The sequence below is a fragment of the Humulus lupulus genome, chromosome 6 (genome assembly GCF_963169125.1).
Source record: "Humulus lupulus chromosome 6, drHumLupu1.1, whole genome shotgun sequence".
NCBI classification, from domain to species: domain Eukaryota; kingdom Viridiplantae; phylum Streptophyta; class Magnoliopsida; order Rosales; family Cannabaceae; genus Humulus; species Humulus lupulus.
The window spans coordinates 9300808-9316664 of record NC_084798.1 but is presented as its reverse complement, the minus strand read 5'-3'; the positions used below and the strand labels follow the sequence as shown (position 1 = coordinate 9316664).

The window sequence follows — 15857 nt, the reverse complement described above, 5'->3', positions numbered from 1 at the left end:
AACACAATAATAGTAGTGTGATTTGTATTTACAATTTATCATTATAAAATAAATTATACAATAATGTTAAAGAGAAAAATATAGTAATTAAATTTGATATATGTTTAAGAAGGTGGGGAATGATAATTTTATAAAATTAATTAATTGTTTTGAATCAAATATCATCGATCAATCCATCCAAATTTATATATTTAATATCAATTAAAATACATAAATTATAAAATAATGTATATATAATTATACGTGTGGTCAATTATGCTATATTATTTAACTCCCCATACGTATACACGTGACAATGATCAATAGAAAAATAATGCATTTTTAAAGAATAACTCGAAATGACAATTTGAGCCTTAAGTAGGGATTTCTCTCTAAAACTCTCTTGCTGCCAAGGTCCCCTTTAAGTTTTCTTCACTTCTCTTGGTCAGGAGACCGTCACAGTCTTCGGCATGTGGCTGGATGTCTCCTGGCCGAGAGAGGTGGTTTTGTGGGTTGTTGGGCTCTTCTGGTTGGTGGGTGAGACATGGATCGGTGATGGAGGTGTGTCTTCATTTGCAATAGTTTCTTCAATACTTAAGTGACATGTGGCATGTTCAGCGACGGAGCCACTTTGGACTGAGAAGGGGCTTAAGCCCTCACTGAAATTAAAAAAAAATACTTATATTATATATGTGTTAATTTTTTTTTCTTTTTACTAAACATATATGACTTTCCTTACATGTTTAAAGCCATCACTTAAACTACTTAAGCTCGCTTACACTTTTATAAGTAACAATCTATTTGTATATTTTTATATGTGTATGTATACATATTTGAAGGAATAGCGTACTAGTTAAATTTTTTAGTTTAATATGAATAAATAAATATGACACTACAGGAAAAAGGGGTTTTAGCGACGACTTAAGTCGTCGCTAATTCCCCAAATATAGTCGCTAATTGTTTTAGCGACGACCTTGTCGTCGCTATTTGTCGTCGCTAATTGGTTTTAATTAGCGACGAAATGAAAAATGTCGTCGCTATTTCCTTTTAGCGATGACATGTGGTCGCTAAAAGATCCACTTTTTCGTCGCTGTTAGTTTGGAATGTGCTCTGATTTTTGAAATTATTTGGGTATTTAGCGACGACATTTATCCTTTTTTGCGACAACATGTTGTCGCTAAAAGTCTTTTTTTTTTTTTTTTGCCTAAAGAACTATTATATACACTTAAAAAAAATGTCATTATTCAATATATATACTAACACATTTTTTTGCTAAAAGATTTGAAATAAAAGAGAAATTTAATCATGCACAAAATTATATTTTTACTATAAATATTTATATAACAAAGTACTACCATAGTAAAATTAAAATACATAAATATAAATATTTTTAACTAGGTGTTGTAGGATCGGCACCAGGACCTTGCTGAGAAGATCCAGATCCCGAGACTCCACCAATCCTAGCCAAGTGCTCCTCTATGGCTCGGAGTCGCTCCCTCACCTCTTGCATGTCTTGTGCGGTAGGAGGTGGTTGGGTTGGTTGAGGTACCTCAGCCGCTTCACAATTCGCCCTCGTGCGAATCCTACGACCAAGACCCGGCTGATAGCCTCGACGACGTCCAAAGATCGTCTCAACAAGAATAATGTCATCATCTTCTCTCGGGATAGTACTCGAGGCAGAGGCGCTCGTAGATGATTGTGACTGCAGAGTGTCACGTATCTCTATCATCTTTTCCTGTATCACACAATTTTCAAGAATATTAGAATTTACAACACAATAAAGTAAGAACATCATAAAATATAAATTTGCTTACATAGTTATCTTTTGCTGCCTTGCTCACCCAACCTTCCCCGTCTATATACTTAGTCGCCATCCAAATCTCTGGAACCCCAGCAAGACACCCAGTTTGTAAATCACGCTACAATACAAGAAGTTTGAAAAAAATTAAGAAAAAAAATCATTATAAAAAAACATAAATAAAAATTATGTAAAAAAGAAAGTACCTTCTTGTAACGAAGGGCTGGCGTAGACTGTGAACCCTGCACGCTTCTCTGTTTTTGTTTTGCACGGTTCACAGAGTTAGTCTCAGAATGCCTCTGCAAAGAACTTGTGTTAACCATATGTTAAATTAACAAAAATAAATTAAAAAATAATATTTTTGTGAATGCCTTCACTTCAGGGCGATCAAAATACTGGAGCGCCTTCTGCCATTTCTCCACCACCAAACCATCAGGAGGATGTGCTCGACCATTCTTTTTTAAATGAGTGGACAAGTCATTCTTCCACTCCGAGTAACGATCAGCGCATGACCGTTGAATGCCCAAAAGAATGCCGGGGAGGTTCTCTGAGGCATATCGACTTCGACCAATGTCGAATAAATCATCCTGAATAAAAAATATAAAATAAATTAGCTAGATTTAATATTAAAGTGAACCCAATAAAAAAATTATAGAAATAAATTACCTCTAGACGAGGAAGTATGCGATCTCTAACTTCGCTGGGTACTTTATCCCATCGGTCGTAGTCGGGATCGGCATATTGTCGAATGAGAATGCCGATCTCTCTAGAGAAATGTTGGGAATAATTACCAATTTCTTTGTAAGTCTTCCCTCGAACATCCCACTCCAGTGGTAGTGGTCTACCTAATGCAACTCTAGCTTCTCGAGTTGAAAACCCCTTGTTGATGCCGCGCCTTTTCATTTTAGTCGTCACTATTATTTCTCAAATACATATAATTATTATATACACATAAATAAATTAATTCAATATATTCATCCAAAAAAAATAATTGCATGTGTTACCTCTCTCACAATCAGCCTGTATCTGCGTTGGATCTGGAGGAGGATTTGCCCCACCATCCCCTCCGTGATGTTGCATAACCGCAGAAGACATATCTAAAAAAATTGATGATATATATGCATTGATAAATTTGTACAATCAAATTTAAATATTATAAAATTTCAATACATTTGAACAATCTTTCAATGTAAAAATAATATAAGCTTCACTATAATATTCACTATCACCGAAAATAATATAGATTGCTGACATTTAAGATTCATGTGAGGTATTCTAGACACTTTATTTATCACCGAAAATTAAGAATATATATTTCTAACAGTTAAACTCAACATACCAACGAATAATGATATAATGATATATATGGTTATCCATAAATAATAAGTGCAAGCAATCTTTGAATGCAAAAATTACAACTTAATCATCACTATAATATTCATTATCACTATCATTCTCATTTTCTTCTACATTATCTTCTTCTAAGTCCATCTCTTCCTCTTCCTCTTCCTCTTCCTCTTCATCGACCATCTCCTCTTCCTCTTCATCGACCATTTCCTCTTCCTCTTCCTCTTCATCTTCCTCTTGATCAACAGGAGTATCTACATTGACAACATATGGCGATTGATCTCTACGGCAAAAATTGATTTCAGGCAACGGACCAAGATCGACAAACAATTGGAAATCAGATGATATTGTGTCATGCATAACATCTATTTCAATGGGATCCAACTGTTCATCAGTTGCTGGGGTGTCCCACACATTTCTATGATGAACTTCTTCAACAATTTTCCAATCCCGGTCATTTTTCAAATCATCAAGATAGAAAATTTGTTTTGCCTGAGTTGCCAAGATAAACTTGTCATCTTTGTACCACTCGAACTTAGTAAATATACTGGTTATATTATTTTCATGCTTCATCCTACTCTTGGTAGGATCTGTATCAAACCATTTACACTTAAATAATACAACAGAACAACCAACAAGGTATGACATCACTATAACCTCTTCTAATTGCCCGTAGAAATTTTTGTTGTCTACTCCGGGTACTAAGACACCACTGTTTTGAGTTTTCAAATTTTTATCTCTATCATAACACAAAAATCGAACTCCATTGACAATACACCCAGTGTATGAAGAAACAAGATTAGAGGAGCCGCTTGCTAAGGAGAATAACTCTTCAGAAGCTTCTGCAGATCCTGCTTGTCGAAGATTGTAAAGCTTATTGTAAAACCACATGGGGAACTCCTTTTTCTGTAATTGATCTAGGTTTTCAGCACCACTAGATAAAAGGATCTGCTTGTGCTCTCTACACATATAAAATATGAAAGACTTAAAAAATTTGAAAGATAAAATGGAAGAGTAGATATATTGTTAGTGTGATCAAAGTACTTACTGAATATATGGGAGAATCTCAATGCAATTGTTGAGAATGTACCACTCAGCAGTTTTTTTAAGTTCATCGTCCAAAGTTGTTAGTGTCTTCTTACCGATCGGACGACCTTGAGATTGAAACACATACAACTTCTTTAGTGATGGAATTGCATCAACATTTCTATCTGGACGATTAAACCTTGTTTCCACCCCTTTGAAGTACATAGAACAGAATGTCAATGCTTCATCAACGACATAACCCTCAGCTATGGACCCCTCAGGACGAGCTTTATTACGCACATAATGTTTCAATTTTTTCATGTATCTCTCAAAGGGATACATCCACCTCATGTGTACTGGACCTCCATCTATTGCTTCTTGAGGCAAATGTATCATTAGGTGAACCATAACATCAAAAAACGCTGGCGGAAAAATGATTTCTAGTCCGCAAAGAATTTCAACAATTGATGTTTTCACTTTCTCCAAATCAGAAACAATCAGAGTTCTAGCACAAATAATCTTGAAGAAAGTGCACAAGTCAATAATGGTCTTGGCAATTGGTTTTTCTAGGAATGAATGAACACCAATTGGCAAAAGACGTTGCAATATGACATGACAATCGTGGGATTTCAACCCAGTAATCTTATTGTCATTTTCAATCACATTCTTCCTTAGATTAGATGCAAACCCATCTGGGAATTTGACTGATTTCAAAAATCGACAAAACTTATGCCGATTTTCAGGAATAAATGTGTATTTCGCTGCTGGCTTTTCCATTCGACCATTTACCATTCTCAGATGCAATTCTGGCCTTATCTTCATCTTCTCCAAATCTACTCTAGCGCTAACTGTATCTTTGGTCTTATTTTCCAACCCGACTATTGTGCCAACTAAGCTGTCGCATACATTTTTCTCAATATGCATGACATCTAGGTTATGTCGCAACTTCATATTGGCCCAATATGGGAGCTCAAAGAAAATGCTTTTTTTACGCCAACCAACTTGCTCTTTTATGCGTTTCCTTTTTTGTCCACCGTAGCTAACATGCTTACCAGGAAGAGATTCAGGCATAAAATTCATTTGTGTGAAAATAGCTTCAGTGCTAAATTCCTCTGGAGGTGGTCTTTTCTCAATTGAACCATATAACTTCTTCTTTTTTCTAATTTGGTGTCCCATTGGTAAAAAATGTCTGTGACCGTAAAATGCAACCTTATTTTGCAAACGAACTGATGGTGTTGATACATTGCAAGTAGGACAAGCAGTGTAACATTGACCACTCCATCCAGAAAGACTACTCCTCGCTGGAAAATCATTTATAGTCCACAATAAAACTGCTCGAAGCTTAAAAAAACTACCATCAACAACATCCCGAGTCTGAACACCGTTCACCCATAATTCCTTCAACTCATCAACCAATGGCCTTAAGAAAACATCAAAATCTTTTCCAGGTGAATGTGGACCAGGAATTAATAAAGTCAACATAAAGTTAGTCTCTTTCATGCATAACCACGGTGGCAAGTTGTAAGTCGTTAACACAACCGGCCACATGCTATAAGACAAACTCATATTTCCAAAAGGATTGAATCCATCAGCAGCCAATCCAAGGCGCACATTCCTAGGTTCCATTGCAAACGCTGGATTGCTACGATCAAAATCCTTCCATGCTTTCCCATCTGCAGGATGACGCATGATACCATCTTCTTTAACACGCCCTTCATGATGCCATCTCATATGTTGAGAAATGTGCCTTGATGCATATTTTCGCATCAACCGAGGGGTCAATGGAAAATAACGCATAACTTTTTGGGGCACTTTCTTCCCCTTGGTATTTTTATCCACCCAACGATCCTCCCCACAAATTGGACACTTGTGTTTTCCAGCATTTTCCTTCCAAAACAATGCACAATCATGCTTACAAACATGGATTGACTCGTAACCCAAACCCAATTTCCTCATCAACCTCTTCGCCGCATAATGTGACTTTGGTATCTTATTTGGAGATGGGAATGCATCTTCTAACAACTCCAAGATTCCATCAAAAATTTTGTTAGGAATTTTCCCCAACACTTTGAAATGCATCAACTTAGCTACGAAATTCAAAGATGTGTATTTTTCACACCCTGGGAATAACGGAGACTCCATCTCGGCAAATAAGTCATTATAGTATTGGCTAGTACCTCTGCATTCTGATGCTGGTGGTATCTCATCATCAACCTCATTCTCATCATCTTCACAATTGTTAGGTTGTGCTATATCATTAAGAACATCCATCATCTCGTCCTCGTGACATTGGTGGACTACTCTATTGGTCGGTATTATTTCCTCCTCTCCATGCCAATACCAATTTGTATAACTTCGTAGAAAACCATTCTCAAAAAGATGACTTTCTAGCACACCAATCGTTTGCAATTCGATATTAAGACACTTGTTACAAGGACACTTCACTAGTCCCCTTGTATCCACAAATTGTTGAGCTCTCTCAACAAATGCAAACGCTCCAGCAACATACTCATCAGGAAATTTATTTGAATTATTAATCCAAGTCTTGTTGATCGACATTCTATAGGACACTGCACAGTGTAAGAAATTATTAATTATTACACTGCACAGTGTAAGAAATTATTATTTGAATTATTATTTTTTCAATGAATTATCATGTTTTACAAATAAATCATCAATAACTTATTAGATTAAAGTTTATTAATTAATAAATTAAGTGAGTAATTAATAATCAATTTAATTTCAATTTTATATATAATTTAGTAATTACTTTTATTTGATTTAATTATTTGTTTTATTATACTTATTTTATTAATTATTACTTTTATTGGTTATTAAATTTAGTAAAAAATTTATAAGTTTATGCATATTGACCATTTATAAAATATTTATGAAAGAGAAAACCACAAAATGAATAACATAAATCTTATGGTTATTATTTATTGTATAATTTTATTGATTCACTCATTACTACTTTTTTCTTTCTATTTTTTTTAATGCACGCAAATTGCTTGCTCAGAGTTGATGTATGGTACATATATACATAAATTTCCCTAAAAAAACACACACATGTACCATACATCTTAATTAGAAATATATCATATTTTTTCTTGGGTAAACCTGACTCCATATTTCTTGAGGAAAAATAGTTGCATCAAGAAAATTGATAGACTATTACAAAAGGATGGGAAGTAATTAAAGAAAAATAACATCACAAAGAGCAACAAATATACATATTATTATGAGAAACTCAAAACTTGTAAAAATAGTAAGACTTCTTTTTCTTGATAAAAAAAAAATATACTATTTTAAATAGGACTAAATATGTGTAAATATCAATCTAGTTATAGGTAGCTATAGCTTAAACATATTGTATTAATTACATGGAATTGGATTAACCTCCACTTGACTCTATATTGGGTTCTCTTAGAACAACATATATTTTTCTACATACATTAAAGTTTTACAAAAATTCAGTTGAAACATGTATTCTCTTCAACTTATAGCACATAATGAAAAAAAAAACCAAAATAAACAATACTAAATATAGAGAATAAACACATTTGAAGAGTAAATACCTCAATAAATCAATCAAAATCCAAAGTCTTTTATTATAGAAAATCCTGCAAAACCAAGCTCCTGCTCAAATTACAATCAACAATTAATCCTGAAAATTAAAAATGTCGTGGTTAGTCAACAGAGTACAAATTAATAAAAAGAAGAGTAATGCAATAGTGATTTATTTTTGACAACAATTACAAGTGAAAATGACATAACTTGGTAAACTTGGGCACGATATTGTTACTTTTCAATTACTTGGAGATAATTGGCTTGGACATTTCCATGTAGTTTCCAAATTAATAGAAAAATATATTGTCCATGCATGTATAGTCATAGATGATTATTTTTTCTAAAAAAATTCAGGGGGTACCCGTGTGCCCACTGATCCTTAAGATTCTTCAGTCATATATATATGTATATGTATATGTATATGTATATATGGGTTTGATCTTCGTCCTAGTTTAACTGCACCACTGGAATCTCTATCTCTAGCCAGTAAGTACTCTGTAACTATGACTTTTATTTAGCTTGGATTTTTAGTTCATGATCTGTTCACTAAAATGCTCCACTGGGTTTCTTTCTAAAAATGGATACAGCACCCATACTGGACTAGTCGCTGAGGTAATCGTTATCTTTCTTTTTGTCTGTACTGTCTTCTTTGCTACTGAACCCAATTTAACAAATTCAACCATTGTAGCTCAAAAACAAAAGCTCAGGGACTAAAATGAGTGTTCATGCATAGAGGGTATTGGTGCTAAAAACCAGAAACTAATAGATAGTTGTAATACATATTTAAAATCTAAATAGAAAAAAACTACTTTTTACTGATTTTTTTTTATTTCTTTCACTTTCTGTTACATATTTTTTCTTTTCAAACAACTATTATGGCCTCTGTAACATCATCTCAGTCACATGGCGGCATCCATAAGAATTTCAAGCAAATCACCCTTAACCGTAATAATATATATATATGTATATAATGTTGTTCTTATATATGTTATGATTATATGTTTCACTGATTTATATCCAACTCAGTGATATAATAATTGTTAGGGCTGTTGCATGAAATTCTAAGAACAGACACCAAGTCAAGAAAATCATGGGAACAGAAGGTATACCAATATATAATTTCTATGTCAATGAACTATCTTTGATTTTAATCATGAAGATTTTTGGTATGTTTTACATTCTTAAAAGCATTATTATAATAGCTCATATGCACTTTTATTTTTTCAGTAATATAATTTTATAGTAATAGATAGCCCTTCTTAACCTACTACCAATCTACTAGACTATATACAGAATCCTAAAGCAGTTTAACTCAATTCTCAGTTATCTATCTGTGATAAAAAAAAAAGATGCAGCTGAAATCAAAGCGAACTATATACTCTAAGCTAATTTATTTTGTCTTTCTAGAAGGATTCAAAATAGCTATAATTATACAAAAGCAATGTTCAAGATACAGAATAAGTGTGAGTTTTACAAACTTAAATTTGTTGTGACTAAAAATAAGGTTTTTGTTTTTATTTTTAAAAGTGAAAATAAGCATTTTATAATATAGTGAAGAAACAAGTCGTTGAGTTAATAAGACAAACCTTTTGCCCGGAATTCATAATGAGTACACTGTCTTGCAGTTAATGTGTTGTTTGGTGCATGTACCAGAAGAACCTGGATTAAAGGAAAGGCAGAGAAAAATAATGAAGTTGTTGAGCTTCTGGGTGTGAATACAAAAGTGTTTTAGTGAAAAAGAGTTATAAATCAGTGAAAAAGACTGAATAGAACTTGTATTATTTATATAGAATAGATACAACTGAGTTCTGTTATAAACCAACAGAATATATATATGTCCAAGAAAGAGGCTGTTAAGACAGCTGAAAATACAGTTGAAATAAACTAATTTGCAGTTAAATACAAGCCTAACCATATGTACTAACAGCCCCCTCAAGTTGATAGGGACCAACCACCACTACTCTCCTTATTGTGGTGCCTAATATTTTTTATTGCCCAAAAAATTTGTACATGTTTTTAAATCACGGGTGATAAAAAAATACAGAAAGCAAAAGTTAATGTGAGATTATTATATCAACTTGCTTCATTTGGCCTCTGTTCTCTGGTGATCCTGTATGCAAGAGTGGAAGTAATTCAATGAAACTCACTATTTCACAGTTACTATTTGACAAGATAATTTGGTGTCTGTCAGATGAGGACTGAGGGGCCCAAACTTGTTATTTTTCATAGATAAAAGAGGATATTATTCTCAAATAACACACACATAGCTAGACCTAAAGAAAGGCTTGTTATTTTATTGTTTAGTGTTGTTTAACTTAGACAAAAAAAAAAAGAATAGCATTGAGTGAGTCTTTACTACTGGGCATCCAATCTTAGTAAAAATAGTGAATCCTTTCAAACTGGGTTTCTGTTAAAATTTGGTTCTCTTTCCCTGATTTACCAACACAGGGGTAAAACATAAAAGCATATGTCAATGGTTAAATCATCCAAATTTGGCCAATCTATTCCAACCCTTTATAATAGTTTGTTTGTATGTGTAACAGGTTTAAATTATTAATGCTCACAAACCATACTTTAAATTGAAAACAACTGCTTTGCAGGATTAATTAAATTAGGGAGAGAGGGGCAAACAGTTCAATTTGCTTGCCATTGGCTTCCTAAAGCATTTGCTGGAACTTCCATAAACCATCAACATAAAGAGAACAAGATTTAAATTTCATATTTTAACATCAACAATAATACTGCAGTTTTGCTAACAAAAAAAAATGAACCATAGTTATTTTTTTAAATGAACTTTTACTTTCTTCCCATTAATTTTCATATTCAGAACACAAAACATCTTTAACGCAGCAAAATGATCACCAAACAATGGGTTTAAGGATAAAGCAAAAAGAGTACGGTAAGTTGTAAAAGGGGTCCACTGATATTGCATATGTTGAGGTGCTGTCAATCAATATATGCATGCTCCTTGTAAATAACATCATGATGTTGTATACAAAATTTTTGAGATACTTGAAGACTGCCTCTGGATTGGTTATAAGAAAAATAGAAATAAAAAGGTGGCAGGGTAAAAAGATGTAGATTGGGCTGGTTCGATTGAAGATAGAAGAACTACATTAGTACATTGTTCTTTTGTTTGGAAAAAACTTGTAATGTAAAGAAGCAGTATATGGTGTCCAGCAGTAAAGCAGGAGCTGCCTTGAGAGCACATGCTCAAGGCACTAGTGAGTTGATGTGGCTGAAAAGATGTTGAAAGAGCTACAAACCACTAATGATGACCCAAGCACAACCTATTGAACAATTTTTCAACTTTGGTAAACTAATTAACCTCATATAAGTACAAAGCTTAATTCCCATGAAAAAGGGACAAATATTCTTAATCAAGGTAAGAATTGTAATATAATATAAAAAACTCTCAACCTATCAGAGGTAAAAACCACAAAGGATGTCATGTATGGGAACCGACCTTTAAATTCCATTCGAAGCAACTTGGTCATTTATTACTGACTTTTGTATAAAGACCATTATTTACAATTTTTTTTGTATAAAATTGATTGATTCGGTCAATTACTTCCATGACATGTTAAATTATCATAATTTTATTTTCAGTACACTGCTAAACGATCAGAGTGGTCCATAAGAAAGAAAGAAGTAAAGCAACATATATAATATTCTGATAAGAATATACTTTATCTATATATATGTAATAGTAACAGCTAATTTTCTAATAGTAACAGAGAAATCAGTGTAAAAAGGCAAAAAGAACAAATGAAGGGAGTCAAGACATTACCCAAACAAGTCAAATACAGGTTTTGAAACATTGAAATAGAGAGATACCTGCAAAACAGAGAAGGAGTCGAGAGATACCTTCAGTCACAAAAGAATATATATATATAAATTAACTAAACAATACTAATAATAAAAAACTAAATATTTATATATATATATAAATATATGTACCCATGGAGCTCAGAGGAACCGTCTCCGTCTCTGATGGTTCTCACGGTTGTCTCCGGCGGAGCTTGGAAGAGCCACAGATGGAGGATGCTCGAGAGGATGGGGGTTCTCACGGTCGTCTCCGTCTCTGATGGTTCTCATGGTCGTCTCCGGCGGAGCTTGGAAGAGCCACAGATGGAGGATGCTCGAGAGGATGGGGGTTCTCACGGTCGTCTCCGTCTCTGATGGTTCTCACGGTCGTCTCCGGCGGAGCTTGGAAGAGCCACAGATGGAGGATGCTCGAGAGGATGGGGGTTCTCACGGTTTGGGGTTGAGGTCTGAGAGAAGAGAGTGGGGTCTGAGAGGAGATGGGGGTTCTCACGGTTTGGGGTTGAGGTCTGAGAGGGGAGAGAAAGGGGTTTGGGGTTGAGGTCTGAGAGAAGGGCTTCGGTAGAGGGGAGAGAATGGGGTTTGGGGTATATATGGGTCTGAGGGAAAAAAAACTGGGGAAAACAAAAAATTTGGTGGGGAAAACAAAAATTTGGTGGGCTTTTTTATTTGGGTTCGCGGTAAATAGGGTAGACGTGGGGAGTAAGTCTAAAAGTACATCTAGCGACGAAAATCGGAATGTCGTCGCTAGATGTGTCGTCGCTAGAACCCAATTTTCCTGTAGTGTGATAGAGCATACATTTACTTATTATATAATGAAGAGATATCAATTTGTCAAACAATAATTTGTAACACATATACGATATATATTTATCATTCATTTTTACTAAGCTATAAGTTTCTGGCTCCGTCACTGGGCATGTTACCTTTGGGTGGTTTGTTGCCTTTGCTGGCACTAATTAATAGGATCGCGTTGCATCGAGCTCCTTCGACAGCTTAGTTGCTCTATTAGATCGGGACATGTGTTATTAAAAATATTGTGCCAAAGACCTATAATCAATCCAAACACCATTATTAAAAATAAAGCAACAATCCAAAAAATTCCATTAATTACCAAATTATACGTTGAAAGCTTTTCGAAACAAATGGTTAATAACCAACTGAAAACAAACCTTGGGTCCATATTTGAAAGAGATCTAACTAATAGCTATATGTACCAAACATTGTGAGGCATTACTAACCCAACACAACAAAATATACTACTTCCACAAAAGTCACTAACCCTATCAAAAAGATAGTGACACGATGAGTGATAACTGATAAACATCATTATTAAAATATTAAAATAAACCAAAATCCATATCTTGTAATAGAAAAAACACAAAAACTATAAGAAAGGAAAACAACCAGTAGACTACCAATTGCTCAACCCCCGAACCCTAAGGAGTCGTTGTGAGATTTCAATGCGCAAGTATACGCAATCAGAAACAAGTAATACAGATAATAAATATAAGTATCATCCCACAGAGATTGTTTATCAATTACCAACGATTAATTTCTATTTCTATTTAGATACTAAAAATTAGATTTCAAAATTATTTTAAAAAATAACAAAATAAGTAAATTAACAATTGAAAATTAAAAGAGACAGATAACAAATAACACAATGGATGAAAAACCTAGAGTATTTAATTTCATCATTAATCTACTCTATTATATCATCAATACAAATTTTATTATTCTTCCTCTCCTTGTGATAGCATGTTTACTAAAGCAATCTATATTCTTACTAGGATATATAATTCTCAACCATATGCAAACTTTCTACACCTCTATGATAAGTTTTAACATATAGCATAAATTAAACATAGAAACCCAAAAATTATACAACATATAGCAGTCCTTTTCATTCTTGAGCATGTTCTTATCTATATTTATTTATGGTATTATTTCGATATTAGATGAGAGTACATGTATGGTTTGTGTAGTTTTCAGATTTATATATTTAATGTCTGTTATATATTGAAACTTATATTTGTGTAGTTTATTTAAAAATAGAATATAATGATAATAATATAAAAAAAATAACACAAATCTCTAAATCATTAAACTACTAAATAAAAGAGTAATGATACATGCGCTTTAAAATTACACACTCAAATTACACACCATAATGCGTAAGTAATCTCAACCATGGATATTTATAAGTAATCTCAACCATGATGTGTAATTTAAATGTGTGGCCAATTATGCTATATTATTTAACTCCCCACATGTCTACATGGGGACAATAAACAATGGTTTTGTTTTCCGTCAATAGAAAAATAATGCATTTTTAAAACTTAACTAGAAATGACAATTCGAGTCTTAATTGGGGTTTTTAAACTCTCTTGCCACCAAGGTCCTTTTTAAGTTTTCTTCAATTCTCTTAGCAAGGAGGCGGTCACAGGCTTCGGCATGTTTCTGGTTGTCTCGTGGCTGAGAGAGGTGGTCATGTGGGTTGTTGCTCTCTCAGTTGGTAGGTGAGACAGAGATCGGTGATGGAGGTGTGTCTTCCTTTGCAGTAGTTTCTTCTTGACTTAGACAACATGCAGTCTGTCACCTTTGGGTGGTTTGATGCCTTTTCTGGCACTATAATAGGATCGCACTGCGTCGAGCTCCTTCGACAACTTAGTTGCTCTATTAGACCAGGGCTTGTATCTATGTTCTTTCTTTTCTATTTTTTGTGTCAATTTTGTATTGGCTTTCTCATATGTCATCTTTAATTTGACTTTATCATATTATATGTCTAGTGCCAAATTAACCTAAACAAACTTTGATCAACCAACGCAAAAAATAATAATAATTTGGTACATAAAGAAAAAATAAACAACTAAATCAATTATGCTAACGTACCCAAAGTCCAATCTTTACATATACCTACTATATATATTTATGGAAAATAACCATATTATTAAGATTAATCAACCCAACAATTATTGTTGCCTCTATTTTATATATAATATTATGTTCCAACAAAAAATACATCAATATATATAATTAAAATTACAATAATGGGTAGCTAATAATAATGTTGCAATAATTATTTTAAAAATAAATAAATAATATATAATATTATATATATATATATATAGGCCTATTACTTTGTGTTCCTTTAAATAGTGTGACATATTTCATATATCTCTCCACACAACACAACACAACAAAAACAAATAAGATTTTGGGTACACAAAACAAACATTATGAAATCCCAGGCTGCTATCTTAGCTCTCATTGGACTACTTCAGCTGGTATGTACATTCATTCATTCATTCTCTCCCTAGCTTAATTCCTGCTACTTCTTATCTTTATTTATTTCTCTAAATAATTTTTATTTAATTTTGAAGCAGTTAATTTTATCGTAGAAGATAATTTAAAATATATACCTTACATATACTGTACATATACCTCACATATACTAACACCGCTAAAATGTAAAAAATTAAAGTAAAAAAAAAAATGTTTTGACAAGAACCGTAAAAAAAAAGTACATTTTTTTTGTTTGTATAAATCGGTTTTGGATGTAAATTTCTATACAATATTATCTTCAAATTTAAATCCATTTAAATTTTATTTATATAACTACCTACAAATAACTCTCATCTAATATCCTTTTTTTTCTTTGGATGCAGGACTTTATGAGTACTACTACTGAAGCAAGAAAAAATCCAGTGGGCGAATCCTTTGTCAAAAAATTGGATATGGGTGTTGACGTTCGTCCTAACGAACAAACACAAACACAAGAAGCTTCTAAACCAAGTGAACATATGATTTTGTATACATATTTTGGAAAATAAGATGGTGTTGCAAAATTAGCAAAAATCACGCCTAAAACTTAGGTGTGGCTACAGTTTACCAAGGTGGTGATGTTCGTCCTAAAGAACAAACACAAGAAGCTTCCGAACCAAGTGAATTTTTTTTTATTCTATACAGATAATGGGAAAGAAGATGGTGTTGCAAAATTAGCAAAAGCCAACCAAGATGATAATATTCGTCCTAAAGAACAGACACAAAAAGGTTCAGAACCAAGTGAAAATGTGTTTATCCAATAGTTACTGCCATGGGTACCACCAATGTTAAGAATATGTTAATGTTATTTTATGTTGGTGTATGTTACTATTCAATAAGCCTTTACTAAGAAACAAAATGGAAAGGAGTAAAGGCACCTGTTGTGATCAGAAAAATTTGTCTTCTTATGTAATATGTAGTGTTATCATTGTACTAAATTTTATGCAAATATGTTTATTGTCTTATATGTTAATATATGGTTTGT

General features: G+C 33.2%; 2 protein-coding genes across 2 annotated transcripts; both read right to left on the bottom strand.

Annotated features, from left to right (window-relative positions):
* Window positions 1–1344: 1344 nt before the first annotated feature.
* On the bottom strand, window positions 1345–12002 carry LOC133781617 (uncharacterized). The gene is made up of 8 exons (XM_062220659.1): window positions 11681–12002; window positions 11511–11557; window positions 9307–9379; window positions 7729–7773; window positions 2444–2874; window positions 1984–2364; window positions 1794–1898; window positions 1345–1714 (listed from the first exon to the last, which is right to left on the bottom strand). Exons 6-8 carry the CDS (start codon window positions 2098–2100, stop codon window positions 1370–1372), a joined length of 567 nt encoding a protein of 188 aa, XP_062076643.1. The 5' UTR covers window positions 2101–2364; window positions 2444–2874; window positions 7729–7773; window positions 9307–9379; window positions 11511–11557; window positions 11681–12002; the 3' UTR covers window positions 1345–1369.
* On the bottom strand, window positions 4306–6709 carry LOC133784664 (uncharacterized). Its single transcript, XM_062223953.1, has 2 exons — window positions 4508–6709; window positions 4306–4362 (listed from the first exon to the last, which is right to left on the bottom strand). The coding sequence occupies exons 1-2, from the start codon at window positions 6707–6709 to the stop codon at window positions 4306–4308; spliced, it is 2259 nt and encodes a 752-aa protein (XP_062079937.1).
* Window positions 12003–15857: the final 3855 nt, after the last annotated feature.